We start from the raw sequence: 21,043 nt of genomic DNA on the forward strand, positions 1-21,043 counted from the left end.
GTTGGATGGACCGTGAACAGGTGAAAGGCACGAGAAGAAACCAAAATGACTACCGTTATCCCACACATTGAGCGTTTATCTTCACGCATCATTCGGGTATTAGGCCTTAATCCAAGTCCAATGACACTACGAGGCACAAATACTTACATCGTGGGAACAGGAGCTAGGTAAATAGTGTCAACATTGAATTTGTTGTTACCCTGCACAGTCCCATATACCGAAAATGGTGTTAGCTATCTGGATCTGGATGTGATACAGTGCAGGACCTTTCGGTATACTAGGCACCGGTTATACAATTAAGTCGCTCTTCACAGAATAAATGTTTTAAGTGGGCGGTGTCTGGTGATTGATAAGCAGTTTGAATTTATTGTTTAATTATGACTATTTGACTATCTAAAAGTAAAAGTATATGAAGATGATATTAAACGACATTCAGGGAGTTAAATTCACTCACTTTTTTGTTTGTTTTTTGTGAGCACATCTGAACATTTTTGTCATTGACATTGTATATAAATTTCATAATAAATAAGTGGTAAGTTTGTTATAGCCTAATATAGGCTTTTCTTCTCATCATAGACCTAGGTCGCGCTAGTTTGACAGGAGGTGTGAAAGTACATTATACAACACCTAAAAAGAATGTACTATCCAATTCAGGTCGATTGCCCATCATCATGGACATTCAGTGTAATAAAAGTTCCATCGCACACTGTGGCTGTCAGCTGTGCAACTTTGTTTGAGCAAAAATGGATAGCGCATGGCTGACATCACCCATTTCTCTTATGTTACAATAAACAAATGTTTGCCGTACGCACTTAACAATATTATTATGAGCGCGCTTAAAAGCGTGTACTTTTGCCACTCATTTTTGTAAACAACTGCAACCGGTCGGTTTCACATATATGTCCATACACACAGCTGACTGCACGATTGACTGCAGCCACTCATGGATTCACCTTCCATGGAAAATGGTTGCCATTTCTGTGCTAAATTCAAGAATCTGTGTGGACCACACCTGTTGACGTCCACAGTGTTGTACAAAACAAATAGTGTATGGTCAATACTCTTGCAATGGAACAAAATTTCGCACTCTGTGAAAGATGAGTGCCTTTATCTTTCACCTAGTGCGAAATCTTGTACCATCGCACAAGTGACCATTTGCTATTTGTAAACTAGCACTAGACCTAGGTCTATATTGAAGGAAATAAATGTTATTTGAAATTATATTGAAATTGAATGGTTGTTCAGGGTTGTGATTGCCAGTAGTAAGTACTTGGCCAGATCTCACATGAGCTGAGCAACCAATTACTGGGCACAGCTAGGGCTGGTGCCATATTTTTTAAAAGTGCATGGGGAGGGGAGTACTACCGGGTTTCATCAGGTGACAAGCAAAAAAAAAAAAAAAAAAAGACTTACCCACACTGGCTACCACTTTTGGATTTCATCAGCTAGCAAGCAAAAAGAAAACAAAAGAAAACAAAAGAAAACAAAAAAGGGGGGGGGGGGGGTCTTAAAGGTAATTTTCTAGTACAACTTCCAGACTTTTTGATAATCGACTTGAAAGCAAACTCAAACAAAGCCCCCCCCCCCCCCCCCCCCCCCCCACCCGCTGGGGAGAACTATGGCTAGGTGCAGGCAAATGTCTTGTTAAACCTAGACTGTTGAGAAGTTAACTGATATAATTAAATACATATGATGAATCAGAATCTTGAGCTAGATATGGCACTATAAATTGCAACTTTTCAGTTAACTTAAACTTTTCCTACTCCTTCTAGGCTTTACTCAGCGGGGTAGAATCTGTGTAATGTTAGATCCTGTCTAGAATTCCAGGCTAGAGTCCAGACTAACAACCTAGACATTGACTTCTAGAACCCTACATCCTTTATCATTTTCGGTTGTCGCTAACTTCCTGCAGGCAAGCCTAAGTAAACCAAACGGAATGCAGATCTAGGCGTCTCTAAACCGTAAACTAAATCAAAGTCGCCTGATGTCAACAACCAAAAATTCTAACTTCTGTTCTACTTTAGACTCTAGGTCTAAATAACATTGCATAACATATCGCGCTAACCCCTAGAGGTCTAATATTATTATCTACAAAAGTGATTTTCAGACTAAACTTTCTTAATATGATTATGAAGCAGATGTTTTCCCCCATCCACGGTTTAAGATTTATAAGTATCAATATCAAAATTCAAATTTAGAGTTTCAGACCAAAACTGAATAGCTAGATACCTTGGCATGCTGTGGCCAATGCAATGCTGAATATTGAAGAGTGAAAACAATATAAGAATTTAACACATTTTGAAACATTTATTTTGCCTGTAGAGTAGGCTGTAAAGTGGTCATAATGATGATAGCCAGGAAATGTATTTAAACTTTGGAAAGTAGTGCTCCGAGCATAAAAAAACCCAGTGAATTATCAAAATCTTTGATCTTAACTTGTCTTCTAAAATGAACAACATATTTTACGAATGCATTGATAGCCTAATTTTAAAAATAGAAGGTATAGTAGGCATACACTGTAGGCATAACTCTGTTTCGAAATCTGTGCATTTTTATGCCGTTGTTCACTTGTCTCTAGTATGTATAGGGCCTATTCATCATGCATCAGTGGTGAATGAATTTCACACACTGCCATGCACCTTCAATTTCTGGGGGTTTTTTTTCTGTTATTTGTGCACCAAACAACTGCACAATATATTTTCCTGATCTTTGAAGTTTTCATTGTGAATCAATATGTCTGAATCATTTGATTTGTCCAAAAGAAATGGAGGAAAAGTTGCTGAAAGATGTTCACACAGTGAGTAAACAATCACAATATTAGAGCCGCTGGCGCGGCGGCGCAGCAGCCGCGCCTGCCGGCCAGCTCACTATGCGCGATGGGTGTACTAGGCTGCAGCTGCGCCAGTGCAACTGGCCAGGTAGCTAGCTCGCTGGCCCCCGATGGCCCCAGTTATGGCGACCGTTATAGCGCCGCTAACGGCAGTGGGTGAATAGGACCTTCAGCGAGGAAAGTCTAGTGAGAATATTGTGTTCTGAGAAGGGTAGAAATAAATGCAAGGGAAATGATAATTACTTCAAGCAAAGGGCTAAGTGGTCAGTTCTCAAAGTCAAAGGTCAAGATTCAGAACTTCATCTATACAATTGGACCATTGATCATAGGAATCTATGTAGTGGTCAGAGGTATCATATAGTTGACCAAGCCTGGCATTTTTTTCCTTGTCTGGTTTCTGATCAGCATTTTGCATCTCAATTGCGATGGTCAACCCCCCCCCCCCCCCAAAAAAAAAAAAAAAAAAAAGAAGAAGAAAAAAAAAAGAAGGAGAAATGCCTGAACTTTCATTTGCTACATTACTCCAGGGACCATAGGTGTAACTATAGTGTATTGACCCTAGTGTAATCTCTAAAGTGAATCACTGACTGATGGTGTGATCAGTTTAGTAAGGTGCAGAGTGCAAAGTACAAGGTACCAAATTCATTGTCCTTGTGATTAAAGAAGGACACTGCTTCTTGATTTACTCTTAACTGCATCTGCCTGCACAAGCTGTATTGAAATAAGTCATATGACATGCATTTATCCTGTAGCTTTTCATGATAGATTAAATGGAAAAATTTGTGGTTCAGAGTGCATGCAATCAGATGCAATTTTTTTTTAATGATATTGTAGGGGAAGTACATACTTCTTAGAAACTGTCAGATTTTGTTGAGTTCTTGTTCTATACCAATGAGGAGTTCCAAGCAAATGACACTACAGTTGTGTGACCTGGAGAAATCATTAGTTGCCTCCCAGGAGGAATGATGCACAAAATGATATTTTGACTGGCATGAGTGTGATCAAGTTTCCTATTTCTTTGATTTTGCCCTTAAAGGGACTGTACAGTACTGGTTGAGGTAGGGATTCATGTTTTGAACATTCCTTAGTGAGATAGTAAAAAGCCTCTTATGAAATATGAAAGAGCATGTAATTTTATGAAGGATTCAACGTTTATTTGATGAAAATTGGTTTTCAAATGGCTGAGATATCCAAAAAAGTAATAATAATAAAAGGCGACATGCCCCAACTTTATTAGCATCTCTTTGTTTCACTTTGTTTTTGGATATCTCAGCCATTTCAAAGCCGATTTTCATCAAATAAACTTTTGATACCCCTTAGAACTGCATGCTCTTTGACATCTCATAGAGTGGTTTTTGAACATCTCACAAAACGTTAAAAGCTAAATCTTCACCTCGACCAGAACTGTACACACCCTTTAAAGGACAAGTTCACCTTCATAGACATGTGGGTTGAGTGAATGCAGCAATATTAGTAGAACACATCAATGAGGGTTTGAGGAAAATCAGACAATCCGTTCAAAAGTTATGAATTTTTGAAGTTTCTGCTCACTCAAGGCTGGATGAGAAGACTACTATAGCTTGTGATGTCACATGAGTACAACGATATAAAGAAAGAATAAAGAAAATTCAACCTATTCTCACTTTTCTCGCATAAGAAAAGAACGCTTGACTTCTCTCTTTCAGAAGGCAGGGGGAATAATATTATGTCAGTAACAAGTCGAAGAAATGTGCACTTAATTCAAAAAGTAAAGTTTTGTGAAATTCCCTCTTTATTTTCTTTATATGGTTGTACGCATATGACATCATACACTGTAGTAGTCTTCTCATCCAGCAGTGACTACGCAGATACTTTAAAAATTCATAACTTTTGAACGGATTGTCCGATTTTCCCCAAACTTTCACTGATGTGTTCTACTAATATTGCTGCATTCACTCAACCCACATGTCTATGAAGGTGAACTTGTCCTTTAATATGGGAAAAAAGCAATCAGAGTTTCCTTTCTCACTGTTTCATGGATTATCAGAATATGCATGCAGATTTAGAATATTTCCCTTTTCATGCAGTTGGTTGCAGAGCAGTCAGATATGAGTTTTAAGATTGTATCTTACGAGATACTGTCGAGATATTGTTGCAAAACTTGTACAGATCTTTGTCTGGAATGAGAATATGAGGGCAGTGTTAGCTAGTCTGCGCAACCGGCTTGTACAACACAAGCTTTTCTTGTGAAAGTATTCTGTGATTTTATGTAAAAAAAAAAAATTGCAAGTCATTGTATGCTGTATGTTTCATACATGTCTATTGTCAACTTCAATGTTCCACAGTATCAATTACATTGTATGTCTGGTACAGTGGTACCATATGCCATAGGTACACTGATCGTCAGAAAGCCTCATGCACTGATCATTGAACATTGTCATAGTGAAGACCTGAAGTCACCAGACATCATTAAATGCCATTTGTTGAGCTGTTCTTTCAATCCTTCATGATTGCATCCTTTCTGTTTGTCTTGTAAATTTTAGTCTCTTTTGTTTATATTGTGCAAAAGTAAACAATAGCTACCTGGTAATCAAATGGTTCAATGCTGCTGCTCAGAAAAAAACACACACACAAAAAGAAACAACAACATCTTAAGTTGATTTAAGGGGGTCTCTGCCCCTTAAATTGAGGGGAAGAGGGAAGAAAATTAGTTAAACACCTGAAATGCTACAGACTTTATTATCTAGTCTTCTAAACCTGACTTCTCCTATTAGGGTTTGTTTCTCTCTCATAATATCCTTTACTTTGGTAGTTTGTTTCATAGTTTTTGTCATTTTTTTTTTTTTTTTTTTTTTGGTAGTGGGGTTCTGTATTTTACCTGTCTTGTTTTATTGCCATGAATATTGTGATAATTTAGAACTTGTGGCCATGATGCTGTATGGTAAGTAATGTACTTGGGGAAGCTTGTCAAACTCTAGAGCTCCCTCTTTTGACAAGATTAGTGCAACTGAATTGCGCAATAGGTCATTAAGTCGAGGAGAAGGGGAAAGAAAATGAGTGATAAACACCTCAAATGAACAACTGGAGACATATCTTATTTAATGATATTTGTTTCCAGTTGTTTTCCATTTTTTTGTCAGGTTACAACACAATAGTGTGGAGTTGTAGCAAGATAGAATCTCACAGAATCAGTCCTGTGTCTCACCAATGAGTTGCTTTGGGCAGATGTTGTTAATACCGGCAAGGTTTACAACATAAAGCAGAAGGACTACTAGTATGATATGCCAGCATCTTTAGCAGACAGGGATATTAAAAACAAGTTGACTCAGGTATAGGGGATTTCAGCCCACAAGCTGGTTTTAAGCCAAATATCAAGCTGTAAGAGAAAAAGAAAGTGCTTTCTCTTGTCTGCTCAGAACTTGGAGATATGTATAAAGTATAAAACACAGCAGTATTCTGAATGCTTGATAGATATATAGTAGGAACTCATCTGGTGCCGATCTTTACTCTGATGTCATGGCAACTGAACTGCCTCATGTGTCGCAAGTTTCTCCACTTGTTCAACGCATTCTTGGCTTGAACCCTAATCATTACACTCTGGCTGGAACAAATTGCTATTTAGTTGGTACTGGAGAGAGGTAAGATGAACATTAACGTTAATTGCCTTGTAATGGCAGCTTTTGTGTGATTATGATCTCAGTGTATTTCTTACTTCTTGCTTTGTAAAATGTTAACATGTATGTAATCCTCCCAGGACTACCCATCTGTATGATGGTGCCATTTCTTTGCAACAAGTGATGACAGAGTTGATAAACTTGCCGGAGCAAAGCTGTATACTGGTAACTAATCAAGCGATTTGTCTGTGAAGCATCAGCCAACCATGAGATGGATAAGGAATTTGAACCTAAATAGTCTGAAGTTTAAAAATATTTGTCTTTTTCTCTATTTTTTCTTGTCAAATTTACTCAGTCTTCTCGTATTCTTGATCATCATGGCTACTTATAGAATACTCCACTTCTCTACTTATTTCACATTCTTTTAAATTGTGTTAATATTTCTCAGTTTTCTACCTGTCTCCAATATATTTCTCTTTTCCATTTCCATCTTATTTTTCTTTCTTGCATCTTGTCTGTCTTCCTCTCCTTTTTTCTTCACAGTTTTCTTCAACCCCTTTTCCCTCATCCCTCTTCTCACCTCCTCTTTCTTTCTCATTTATTTTGATCTTCGAATCAAATCAAATCAAGTGAAATCTCATTGCAACTGATTGACAAATTGCCCTACATCGACATAAATTATTTATTAATTAAATTTAATATTTACGTCGATGTAGGGCAATTTGTCAATCAGTTGCAATGAAAACATCTCGACAGAAGAATTTTATGAATTTGAATAAGTGAAATCTCTTTCTTTTAATTTCTGTTTCCTCTTTTCTTGCTTCCATCCTTTTGACCATAACAGCTTTCATTTTTCCTTTACCTGCCAATAACCATTATTGCACCCTTTATTGTCATTATTGTCTCCCTTGTACATCAGCATTGGCTAGTCTACTTCTTGTACTAGAGTTTGTAATGACTACGGCAACCCATGCATAACTTACACAGTGAAGGAAAACAGCCCAGTATTCTAGAGTGTCCCATCTGTGTGCCGGTTTTTTTAATTAAAGGGTGCCAGCATTTTTACTGTGCATTTCCTCCTCCTATGAAATGACAAATTTTTATGTAACCTGCCGGGCTGCCATTCACTGAATACACTTTGACTTCAGTTGTATTAGTCTGAGCAAGTGGGAAACTGTTGTGTTACTTGGCTTAAACATGAGTACTTACTTGCCTGACATTGCACAAGTTTCTCCTCGAGTCTGGCGTGTCTTGGGGGACAATGCCAGCCCAGGACATCTACAGGGGACCAACTGTTACATCATTGGTACAGGGGCAAAGTAAGTTACTGGTATTGAATCCTATATGCTTGCATTTCAAGAAATGAGGGTAAATATTTGACTTTGTTCACTGCACTCCTATTTTACATTTCATGAAGTACTGTATTTGGTGTTAGAATGCATACGATTTCATTATGCTCCACAGGAAAAGGTTGGCAAACTCACCACATCCTCTGGCTGAAACAGAAAGCAATAGTAATGACATTTTTGCACAGGGAAAAACCCTGTGATTTCTCTGGTTCTGTGCCTGTCCGCTTGCTGATTTTTAAGTATTATTGTTTACTTGGAGCATGGATGTGTACTCTTGATGTAGCATTTCAGGTGTAGTAAAAACAGAAACAAATAAAAATTATTTGTCACATTATGATTTAGCATAATCCGGCAACCCTTGCATTCCCTAACATCAACTGTATCTTAAAAGATGCACGGACCACCATAGATAAATACTGTGTACGCCATATATTTCGCGAGTCTAAATTTTTGCGAATCGGGAATTCCTGACGATTTCGCGAGTGATTAAATTCACGATCGTGGAGTCCTGTACTGAATGGAGATAATGTACACACGTACCTCACATCCACGTTGGGATCAGAGTCAATATTTTCGCGTGTCTTTAATTTCGCGAATAGCACCTGACTCGCGAAATTCGCAAAAATAAAAACCTCGCGAAATATTCGGCGTATACAGTAAATGATGTATAAAATGGGGAGGGAGAGTTGGTAATAAGAGAGAAGCAAAGATAGAGCATAAGAAATTGTGGTGGTATGATATACATCCCAATCTGGTTATTTCTTGGAAACATTAGTTAGGTACGGTAATAAATCAATTTAGATTGCACAGCTAGATGTGATACTTTGCAGCCCAAAATGGATCATATTCAATTCTTGTGAAATGCTGTCACTTTTGTGTATTTGAGTATCATAAATTCTTCTTAACCTCTTGAGGATGAGTCCCGAATATACTCGGGCAAGTGTCTTTGGGAAATGCTTGTTAAATAGCAAAATCAGCCCATCCTCAACGGGTTTAAAAGAGTAAAATTTGATGCTGCAACTTATCAATCACATATTTCAATTTATTCATGAAAGGTCACAAAACCAAAGACTGTATCATTGATCAGTTGAAAGTGTTGAATGTCTATCTCTGTGAGATCCTCTGGTATTATTGTAAATGTTTGAGTGACCAGTGCTGTGATAGCCTCAGCCTTTTGTGTTACAACATCATGTCGTATATATATTGTAGTAGCTCTAGCTGCATCATATCAAGACTCCCAGGCACACTTGAGACTATACATGTAGATATAATCAACATTCTGTCATTGCCCCACCATTGAAAAGATTATACCAGGAAAAATAAAGTATCAATTGGTAGTTGAAATACTATTTGCTTTTGTTGTATGCAATATACAGAGAATGTGTTCCTCTACATATGCCAATTTACAATGTATCAATCATATTTTAGTATGTTCTATGTAAGTTGTCTTGCAAACTTGTGATTTAGAAATCACTCAGACTTTTAAACTGTCATAATCCAGTTCGGGTTTAAGGACAACAGTGAATTTCATTAGTGATCATTATTATTTGACTTCATGTGATGTCTTCTTTGCTTATTTCTACCTTATTTTATGTTACACCAGGGAGGTGAGACGAAATCACCTCCCTGGTTACACCTGTAAGGAGTATCTGCAGGCTTACAGGAGCTGTATGTAACTAACCTTGCCAGTGAGAACAGGCAAAAATGCGTACACTGTATAATCCACATACAAACACAGAACACATACACACACTCAAACCACAACTTGCCTCATCCCCCCACAAGAAAATATAGAAGAAGAGAGTGCACATTATTTTTTTTTTACTTTGTTAGAACTGCATAGCAACAATCGGATGAAGTAAAAATTAGAGATGTAACAAAAGACTGAATCTCAATGTATACATACAAAATCATACACTCAGTTTCATCTTTCACTTTCACCAGCTAATGCTGAGTTAATGTTGAGTAGTAGAAGAAATCACTACCACCAAGAACCTGCCAGTTTGGTAGGTTTCCTTTGACAATTTGTATGTCATATTCTTCTAAAAGAATACATCATATGATGCATGGGATACAGTCTGAAGATCAGGCATAAACAGAAATGCAATAAATACTAACATCTAGGGTATTAAATGAGCTTGTTGATGTCTGAAATGAATATTATATTAAGTTAATCTGTCTGTAGGACTTTAGAAAAGAAAGAAGAATACATGCAGGGTGCTACAGGGTAGCCCGGGACAAGTGAAAATCAAAGTCAGGCAAGTGTTTTGGAACGATGAAAAAAAAAGAATGTTTTCCCGAATAGGGCAAGCAAAAAGTTTCAAGGCCACCTTTGTAGTCACTCCCACCCCCTCCCCCCCCCCCCCCACAAACCCAAGAAGTCAACCATACAGAAGCCAAAAGATAATGACTGTTTAGTGATGCAACTTTCCAATACATGTGTGAAGAAGCCCCAATGCGATGCAACAAAAACACTCGATCAAACCATGTTTGTTACGTTTTGGGCTTTCTATTTGGGCATGAATTTCATATTCAGTCAGTGTTCTGCAACAATTTGAAAATCTACTTGACCAGACAAGTGGTAAAAGGAAAAAAAAAATATGTAGCACTCTGACATGTATGTTCAGGTTGTCATTGTGTCAATGTGTTTGATAAAATACCTTTATATTCTTATGTTGATAGGAGAGTGTTGATTGACACAGGTGAAGAAGGGAAGCCAGAGTTTGTGAGTAACTTGAGGAAGACACTAGCAGACAATGGTACATCCATCCAAGAGATCCTTGTCACCCATTGGCACCATGATCACGTCGGAGGGATCGCCGACATCGTCGGTGACCTCCAGTTGGGTAGGTTGTACCATGGTAACAATATTTTATCACCTTTTTATATTCATGAAATTTTATCACCTTTTTGTACAAAGCCCTTGAGAGTTGCATGGCCTACTTCATGTATTATGGACTTATAGAAGTAATTATGATGATGGCAACAGTGACAGCGACAACAGCAACACTAATAATAACGATAATAACAACAACAGTAATATCTTTTGTAGCAGTTTTCCAATACATGAAGTCCAAAATGCTTTATAACATATTATCAGTAGGCCTATTAACCTGATAGCATAGTGCATACATCAGATTAGATTCAACATTTTGAGGGCATTTAATTGTAAAAGTGGATATTTTCTCACGAGTAAGTTTTCACATTCTGCCAAGTAAGCAGAATTTCGCACGTTTTTTAATTCCATGGAGTCAAGACATTACAAAGTGATACATATAAAAAGCAAAACCCTTTGCGTGCTTTTATTTCTGCGCCAGTTTTTGATTTGGCAAAAAATTTGTATACAGCGAAAGTTTCATCTGTTACAGTATATCAATTTCTTTGAATACTAGTATCATAAAGTTATCGTAGAATATCACAGCTGCTATGATGTTAACTAATTGCAGATAATGAAACGCTTCTAAAATTGTTCAATTTTATATTGACGTGATATGATGAGAACATTCTCCTGCTCTTGTTTGCTAACTCTGAAATAGTTTGAGCCCATTTAAAATGCTTTTGAGGGTCATTTTCGATTTGTGCCTCTTTTAAACCTCAAAAATTGTGCCATGTAAACATAAAGATTTGCATGTTTCCAAAAATGAAAGTATCATGGAGTTGTGTTTTAGAGGATCACTGTTAAAAAAAAAGAAAAAAACATGATAAAAAACTCTTGCATCTTTGTCAACCCCATTGCTCACATCAAGCAGGAAAAATAAGCAAGCTCTATTTTGCAGTGCCATTATCTTTAAAGCAATGGCTCTAATACAGATGTATTGGAAAGTAATTCAATTGCATGTTGTGTTGTTACAGGGACTGATATCAAGATATCCAAGCTTCCCCGTCACCCACCTCAAGAGGAAGAGATAAACGGAGGAACTCTCAAATACAGCTACCTGAAAGATGGCGAGAAGATTGTCACAGAGGGCGCTACACTAAAGTAGGTTTTTATTTGCCAGTGACAGTGCAATGATTATGGTGTTTAGATATATTTAGAGAAATAAATGCATGTGCCATGGCACCAAGACATGCAAAGTTGCTAACAACAACCATTTCAAGAGTATAGGATTTCCATTATTCCTGACAGTAACCTTCCAAGATTTTTTTAAAGATTTGCACCACTTTGTTTAAAAAAAAAACCCAAAACAGCCTGCCATTGTATCAGTGAGATATACAGCAGTAGAGAAAACAAGCACAATTTCAACACATCACCACAATCAAATGTAATCGTAAACATCATTCTCCTCCACTCGTTATCGCTGTTCTCATCATCATCATCATCATCACCATCATTACCCACAACCAAATCATGTCTAAATCATCTATTTCTCACATTATACGTTTTCCCAGAGCTGTTTACACCCCTGGCCATACGGATGATCACATGGTTCTCATTCTCGAGGAAGAGAATGCTGTTTTCACTGGAGACTGTGTGCTTGGCGAGGGCACAGCCGTAAGAAGTGCTATTCATATGCTCTTTGATGATTATTGTTTTGTGTGTGTGCTCATCTTGCTGTCTACTATTATAATTTTTTGAAAATTCGTCATTTGGTGTCCATCATGCATTGTCATTTGCAAACTTTTATATATTCAACTTCTTCTTGAAAACTCCATGATGGATATTTACCAAACTTGGCTGATAATGTACCATAAATTTTTGTAGACATTTTGTCAGTCAATTTAATAGTGTTAGGTGAATTCTTTATTTTGCTAGTATATTGATTATCAGCTTTGTTCTATGTTTTGATTCATATTTTGTCACCATATTTTTTCGACTTCATGTGATATGTTGATGTGAAATCAAACAAATATCAAAAGAATTCTGAAGAGAAGAGCAGTTACTGTAGGTTGCATTTAGCCCTTGGGGTATGTGACAAGTGTGAATGAAAAAAAAGGCAAACAAACAAACAGATAAACAGAATAATCTCAAATGGAGTAGCTTGTCGCTCATTTTTTTCTCTTTCTCATATACACTTTGTTCAGGTGTTTGAGGATCTCTACACATACATGAAGTCGCTGGAAAAATTGGTATCCCTCCAGCCTGACAAACTCTATCCTGGCCATGGTCCTGTTGTAGAGGGCGCTGTTGAAAAGCTTCAGATGTACATCAATCACCGCAACATGAGGGAAGGACAGATTGCAGCCGTCTTAGAGGAGCACAAGACTGAAGACATGTCAGCGATGGATCTAGTGAAAATAATATACACTGTAAGTTAAATGGGTGCTAATATACTTTAGTATCCATGTACCATAATCTATCATTAAATGCATTTTAAGTAAACTTGGCCCTTAGCATTATTTCTTTTACCTTTTTTTATTTTAAAGTGAAACCTTGTATGAGACAAGAGGCCACCCTTTTAACCTGTTAAGGATGGACTGATTTTGCTACAACACTTATTTCCCATAATCACCTGCCCGAGTATACTCGGGACTCGTCCTCATTGGGTTAAAATCAGTATTTAAGGAATACCTTTTATCCTTCATTAGGAAACACCGGAGGTCCTGTATCCAGCTGCAGCAAGGAATGTCAGCCATCATCTTCAGAAGATGGAAAAAGAAGGCAAAATAAGTAAGAATGACAATAATACACTGTATAACATTCTTGTGTACATTACCACTCTGTTTGAGTGCTCAAAGGGTACAAGTATTGCATGTTGTTACCTGTCTTTTCATCATCAAGGGAATACCATGTGGTTGTGTCTGGAAGAGAAATAGAATCAATTTACTTTTGAATTTGATTTTAAAAATTCAAGGGTTTTGTTCATACAAATGTGCTTTAACTCTTTATGTGCTATGGTAGCTAGGAACCCCCTGTGTGCCACATTATTCTGAGACACCAAAGTAGTCATGCTTTGAGAAAACATTATGTTTTTCAAATCCTTGTAACTTCTATAGATTTCTGTTAAGCTGGACATGTAGTGAGCGAAGTTGTAGAGAAAATACCAAGCTTTGCTTTGATGAAAATGTTATGACAAATCGATGATTGTTTTTCTTTGAAATGACCAATTGCTACATTACAGTAAAGGCATGACTTTTGCACACAAAACAGTGACAGAAACTAAGAATTTACATGTAAATCTAGAAGGGAACACCGCTTGATAGTCAGTCACCACATAAAATAGAAGCTATATGTGAGACGAAAGGAAGCTCAAGTAAAGCTCTCATTGTACTGTGGTATTTGGTGATTTATCGATCAGTTTGGGCGGGTTTGTGGGTTTGGGCAGAATATGCGAAGTTTGCACGCCGTTGACTGAGTCGGACGTGCAAACGTGGCACGTAAAGAGTTAATGAGCCCTACAAAAAAGTTATTTTCCTGGAAGAGTGCAATGAAGGAACTACTGGGGTATTACAATGATATGAAATGTCTAAGTGTAGACGATATGATCACCTGCTGGCCCATTGGCAAGATATTTTCCTTGAAATGTCCAAAGTAGTTGCCAGCTGACAATAGAGTAGCATGGTACAAGTCTTACTTTGAAGTGCTCTATGCTTGCCTAGAGTAGCAAGTTACAAATACTTTGATATGCTTTAAACTTGACTGACAAAAACAGGAAGCCCATTGTTTCAGTTTTCCCTTTTTGTACTGAACTTCTATTCTACCTTTCGAGTCATATGTACACTCATATCTCAATAAAGAGCTATATATTCAGGGCCAGAAGACTATTTTTGTTGCATACCCCTCCCTCATATAATTCTCAGCTGTCAAAGCTTACTTACTGTATCCTGCATGACATACAAACATGTTTCAAGCGTATTTTGATATTTCTTTTCTTTTCCTTTTTTCTTCATTTTTCCAGCGAAATCTTCTTCAGATGGTAACTACAGGTGGAAGAGCAACCTCTGATGGAGCCAATGTCAAATCATCTTTGTTGGATTAGTATATTCTTGCTGCAAAAAGACCTCCACTGAAATGATTGATTTAAGTTTGCTGTACTTGGTAAGGCCACTGATATGACAAAGGGACCAGCAGAACAGTTGAAGAAATGGATTTCACTCTTGATGATTAAAGTCATCTAAATCAGTGTCTTCACCAAGATTGAAGGTGAAGGTATGTTTAAAGTGAAGGGGATAAATTCACCTTAACCTGTTGAGGACGGTTTGATTTTACTTCAACATGCATTTCCCATAGACACCTGCCCGAGTATACTCGGGACTCGTCCTCAACGGGTTAAAATTACCTGGGAGTATAAAATGCAAATGGCTTCACCTGTTATAGAGGGGGGGGGGGGATTTTCAGCATGTAGTCAATATTTTGTGACCTGACTTCTTATGTATAGACTCTGTGGCTGTCAGCGATGACAGCATTTCACAGAAAGCCAGGCAACATTAAAAAGCAATACATGTACACTGTAGTCAACTTAATGGAACAAGAACTACGCAAAAGTCTCTGCTGTTTCACTGATTCCGTATGATTGAAGTGACATACGATTGTCGGAGTGTATGTCATATTGACGGATGTATAATGGAAGAAAAAACATAATGAGAGATCTTCTTCTTTTATGATTTCATATACCACGCTGCTACTTTAAATCTTAACCTCAGTTGCTCCTTGGTGAAGTTGTCTTCAAAAGTTAATACAGTGCATTCCTGTTATAATGAACACGGTTATAACAAAATCCTGGTTACAACGAAGTAAAAATTTAGGCAACAGTATTGTCCATTGTATGTCTTTTATTGTTTATGTGTTTAAGTGTAATGAAATTTTGATATAGTGAAAGAAAACTCCCTATCTAGAGGATGTCGTCATAATGGGAGTCCGCTGTACTGGTAAACTATAGTTTAAAGCCCTTCCCCTACAGCAACACATTACAAAAGAACTTTCTACCACTTTACACATTAAAGATGGGCTTTGAGTTTGTACCATCCTACACAGTGAAGCAGAAGACAAAATGCTTTGAATTTGTCCATCTGGCTGTCTGTTTCTTCATTCAAGAGAAGAATTCATACTTGTCACCACATTAACTTGAGATAGATTCTCTGTAGATGAGAGAAATTCATGATGTGGGTGTTTATCATGCCTAAAATGTAAAGTTACAGAGTTATGTGACACGATATCATTATTTTAAGCAGTAATTTCAGGAATCACACCTGGTACAGTGATAAGGTAAGGACTATGCATTTCTTGCAGTTCAATATTGTTATTCTTGGTCAGGTAAAGAGATGAAAAATTATGTTTTCTTGGCATGGGTAACAGTGGATCCCCTAAAAGAACAGCCACTGGTACTTTGTGATAAACAAGGGCTATAAAAAGTTTGTTGACATATAGGCATTTCAATCACCATCCTAACATCTAATGGTATCATTTTTTTAGCATTTTTTTTTCTTCTGTGTCTTTTTTTTTTTGTCTACATATTTTGCTGCCATGATACATAGTAAAAAAAAAAAAAATCTGAAAAATGACATCATTTCACTAGGTCAAGAGTAGTTTGAATTCATATTCTCACAAAATGCCATGGCCTTAGCAGTGCCATTTTGCATACATAGAGATATAATATGATGATACTAATTTGGTTGTACAAAAGGTAAATTTTATCTGATAAGCTGTGTTTTTTTAGGAAGGCACACTGTAAAACAAGGAATGTACGCTTGCATTTTAATTTCGCAAATTTCGCGAGCGCCAAGATTTGCGAAATTAAAATGCACGCAAAAGTTCTTGTTTCCACTATATGCATTGAATGCCAGTTGCAGTTTGCGAAAATTTCATGTCGCAAAAAAGGCCATCGGCTCCAATTTGCAAAAATTTCATGCCGCAAGTATACATGTATCATGTTTTACAGTAGTGCAGAGGTATCACTACAGTACAATAAAAAAAAAATAACAGGAAAAAGAATGAACATTGTACATACATGGCCGGCGCAGCCGTGGGGGCCATGGGGGCTCGGGCCCCCACACTTTTTGTGCACCATACAAAGGAATACATAAGGTGTCATCACTTTGGGCCCCCACACTTTTTTTAACCCGGAAGTACGTAAGTGGCACTAAAATAGAAATAGATAGGGATCTTGAAATATGGCGGCGGTAAGGTTATGTTTTTTCTCTGAAGACCTTTTTTTTTTTTGCTTGTCAGCTGAAGAAACCCGGAAGTGGACGGGGAGAAGAGATAAGCCTTTTTTTTTTTGTTTTTGTTTTTGCTTGTTAGCTCATGAAACCTGGAAGTGGGCCCCCACACTTTTGAAAACACTGCGCCGGCCCTGCATACACTCTGCATTTTTTCCCCCCTTCCGAGCAGGCATACATTGTGTATGATAAATCAATGTTTGAAGAAAGACTGAATGTTCATGTGACACACTACCCAATCATGTATTGTACAGTCCCACATATTGATTAATTGATGTGATGTCTGTAACACTGAGCTGCTGGTATGAAGGAAAGGCTGTAGGTGACAACACCCATCTTCTGACATTCCCTGCAACTTTCCCTAAATATGAATGTGAAACATTCATGCTCTTCTGATTTTCAAAAGATTCATCATAGCAATGAATCAGCTGTCAAAAAGTAGTGATAAGATATCATTTAAGTATATTACAACAAAATAAAAGATCTTAAATGCAATTTGATGGTTGGCTTCCAGAGCTAAAGTTTGTTGTAATTTGCGTTTGCAGTTTGGCTCATATTTTTTATGATAACAAAGTAACTTAATGATGGAGTCTATATGCATGGAAATCTTCGGTATTCAAGCTGGTAATTCTCAAGATAATCAACAATTCTGTCTTCTTTGAAGTGGTCAGCCACCACAAAAGACAAAGAAAAACATCTGTGTAACTATGCCACATAGTATAGGTTGTCCATTTCATATCCGAATGATTGTACATGTATTAGTTCATCATGCCAGGTGTATATCTGCTTTATATTGCAAAGACATTGAATTGATTCTTATTGATTGTGGTGTGTGAGAATATCTAAGAACATACTGTATATTATTATATGCCAGAAAATAAAATTTTATCACAGGAATCATTGCATTTCTTGCAGTTTTTGGCTTTACTGCTTCTCGATACTTCTGCTTTTGTCAATCAACCATAACCAGTGTAATCATTGTACATGAATACATGTGTGTTATTAGTTTAAGTCAAACATACATTCTATGTATTTTTTAAAAGACTGAATTTTCCCCTCATGAGAGGTGCATAGGAATGGTTGAAGTATGTTGACTTCTTGATAAAAAGGAAAAAGACAAACAATGATTGAATTTCACTTAGCAGATTTCAATGGCACTTAAAAAAATAAAAGTAGAGAAAAATGACTCCCTTAGCTTGCTGCAAAAGATGTGTTTGGACCTGAAAAGGAAGACTCTCGTACTGACACATAGCTGCACCTTTTCTTGGGAAAGTTCCCCCTACCCCCCCCCCCCCCCCCTGATATGGACATTGACTGACTTTTCAACTGTTAATGTAGATCTCTGACATCTAAAATATCAAAGATATGATGAAATAAAGTTTTATGAGATTTTGTTGCACATGCAAACAATATATAAACTCATACAAAACCTCATAACTTTCAGATATGATTCGGCATGCTGTACCCCGGGGTACGGCATTGTGTAGCGCCATCTTGTGTCCATTATCATACAGTTGTACAATGTTGTCATGTTGTCTAAATTTCATTTTCAATCTCAATCAAAGTCAACATAATGAAATCAGTACTTACAATAACACTAGGCCCTACAATGCTGTTAATCATTAAATATCACAACAGAGTATGTAAATGAGAAAAACAAAATTATAATTTAGATGCATTAAGTATAGCAAAATTACAAACAAGGAAATGTTATGTGCATAATAATACTAAAATTATTTTGACACATTTTTTCGTAACTTTGGTACAGCGCTGAAAAAAAAATAACAAAATGGTGAATTATCGTTTGGTACCCCAAGGTACCAAATGAAAATTTGCATCATAATATTGCATATTATGATGCAATCAATATTTTAAGATCTTTTAAGATCTCTTTAACTTAAAAGGACCGAAACATTTTGATACCAAATGCTACAATGTCATAGGAAGATGAAATCTGCCGTTCAATATTCCTGGAAGTGTATTTTTGGTAGATATTGAATCTATTATTACTCTTACAAAAGCAAAATAGGTTGGATTGGATGATTCTATCTCAACTGAGTACTGTGAGGGACTGAGGGAGAAATCTTGACAAAATACTTCTGGCCATGAATATCCAGCTCTTCTTGTGTAAAAAGTTTGTTGACATATAGGCATTTCAATCACCATCCTAACATCTAATGGTATCATTTTTTTAGCATTTTTTTTTCTTCTGTGTCTTTTTTTTTTGTCTACATATTTTGCTGCCATGATACATAGTAAAAAAAAAAAATCTGAAAAATGACATCATTTCACTAGGTCAAGAGTAGTTTGAATTCATATTCTCACAAAATGCCATGGCCTTAGCAGTGCCATTTTGCATACATAGAGATATAATATGATGATACTAATTTGGTTGTACAAAAGGTAAATTTTATCTGATAAGCTGTGTTTTTTTAGGAAGGCACACTGTAAAACAAGGAATGTACGCTTGCATTTTAATTTCGCAAATTTCGCGAGCGCCAAAATACTTCTGGCCATGAATATCCAGCTCTTCTTGTGTAAAATATCAACATTCTTAGCATATTGAACATTCTCTCACTTTTCACTTAGCATATATTTACGTACATGTGTGGTTGTTGTTTTCCCCCTCAGAGCAGAGAATGCGTTCCTGAAGAACGCATTAGAAACTTGGCTCAATCTAGCAATTGCGCCATCATCGTTTGTTGGTCTTATTCTATCTGAACGAGGGCTCACAGAGTTCGCAGTGATCAACATGCTACTATATGCTGTTAAGATAGTGGGAGAACATTCCCAAACAAATTGTTGTGTAATCCTGTCTTCCCAAGGTGGGTAGATCACTTACGTAAGAACACATTACAAAACCCCGTAGCAGGAGAACAGATTGCAAAGTTATTCATTCAAACGAAGGAATGACCCGATTTATCAAATTCCATGGGTATTTTTATCTAACAAACAAAAAAGAACTCTGCAAGAATCACGTTCCCATGCATCTATTAGATATGCGTCGAAGCATTTTGGTGCTATACACGAAGTTTTTCGTTGCCCAGTGTGAGAGCAACACGAGAATAATGTGATTGCAATGGGCCACATGTCGAGATCTATAGCTGTGCATGATTAATGGTAACAATGAAGATAATTGTGATGATGGTGGTTATGATGACGATGGCAATGGTGATAATGAATTATGAGAGATTTTTGCAGTATATTCGCATAGCTATCTCATCGACCAGGACAGTGATTTAGTAATGTAAAGGTGTCAACACGGTATTGATAATGCTTCATGAATTCAGTGATTTTTTTTTTTTCGGGGGGGGGGGGGGGGCGGACAGAAAATCCTGGCACATTGTATTATAAACAATGGTTGATCCATAATATGGTACAGCGCTCCAACAACTTTTTTTGTGTGTGTGTGTGTGTGGCTGGAAAATCTAGGTTGGGAACTGGAGTATAGTAAAAGGTCTACCTTGGATAAATGAGACATGATGCTGATGATAGTGATGACGATAATGATGAGGATGACACTGATGATGATGACAATGATCATCATAAGATAATTGTGATAATGATAATGATGGCGATGATGATATCTATTATCGTCATAATTTTCAGATGCTATTAGAGCTCTTATAGAATATGCGATTATGAAATCAGTTGCGGTTAGATATAACGTGCATTGTATAAGATGCTGTTTGTCACATACGAACAATGATGACGGAGAGGATGTAGAGACTATTATGACGTAATGACTCCCTCGATGGTAATTGGTGACAATCAGTGTTAGATATGATTGACAAATACATAGTATATAACGGATAAAATGTGCGGTGTGTAGCTTTGAAGGAAACATTCAAGTGGTCTAGGAAACCAGGCGCTATTTTGGCAATTGATAAACGATTTATTGCTCGGAGGTGAGCAAAATGGGCCTATCATTAATTTTAGCCTACACTGTTATACAGGACTAAATCAAGATTTCTTTGACTTCATTTAATGTTTCACAAAAGCAGGGAGGTATAGTGGTCCCGTGTATAGTGAGCAAAGTTTGGCATCCAACCAGAATAATAGTGAGTAAAAATCTTCAAACATATAATTAAGATTTCGTCAGAGCAGGTCAGCTTACAATGTGATATACAAAATTTATATGCACAGTCTACAGAATGTACATTTTGCGAAATCTA

General features: G+C 37.0%; 1 protein-coding gene across 1 annotated transcript; it reads left to right on the forward strand.

The window, feature by feature from the left end:
* Positions 1–17: 17 nt before the first annotated feature.
* On the forward strand, positions 18–15,007 carry LOC139727844 (endoribonuclease LACTB2-like). Its single transcript, XM_071638817.1, has 7 exons — positions 18–167; positions 10,455–10,618; positions 11,625–11,751; positions 12,162–12,264; positions 12,795–13,019; positions 13,299–13,380; positions 14,609–15,007. The coding sequence occupies exons 1-7, from the start codon at positions 46–48 to the stop codon at positions 14,653–14,655; spliced, it is 870 nt and encodes a 289-aa protein (XP_071494918.1). The 5' UTR covers positions 18–45; the 3' UTR covers positions 14,656–15,007.
* Positions 15,008–21,043: the final 6,036 nt, after the last annotated feature.

Source organism: Diadema antillarum, unplaced genomic scaffold (assembly GCF_040938485.1).
Source record: "Diadema antillarum isolate AM-2024a unplaced genomic scaffold, OU_Dant_1.0 seq00000156_RagTag, whole genome shotgun sequence".
NCBI lineage: Eukaryota > Metazoa > Echinodermata > Echinoidea > Diadematoida > Diadematidae > Diadema > Diadema antillarum.

What these genes read in the sequence shown, in the direction of transcription:
- LOC139727844 (XM_071638817.1), top strand. Translation starts at nt 46, where the DNA reads ATGACTACCGTTATCCCACACATTGAGCGTTTATCTTCACGCATCATT. An exon ending in ATCGTGGGAACAGGAGCTAG is followed by an intron (nt 168 to 10,454) that starts GTAAATAGTGTC and finishes TTATGTTGATAG; the next exon opens with GAGAGTGTTGATTGACACAG. An exon ending in GGAAAAAGAAGGCAAAATAA is followed by an intron (nt 13,381 to 14,608) that starts GTAAGAATGACA and finishes TCATTTTTCCAG; the next exon opens with CGAAATCTTCTTCAGATGGT.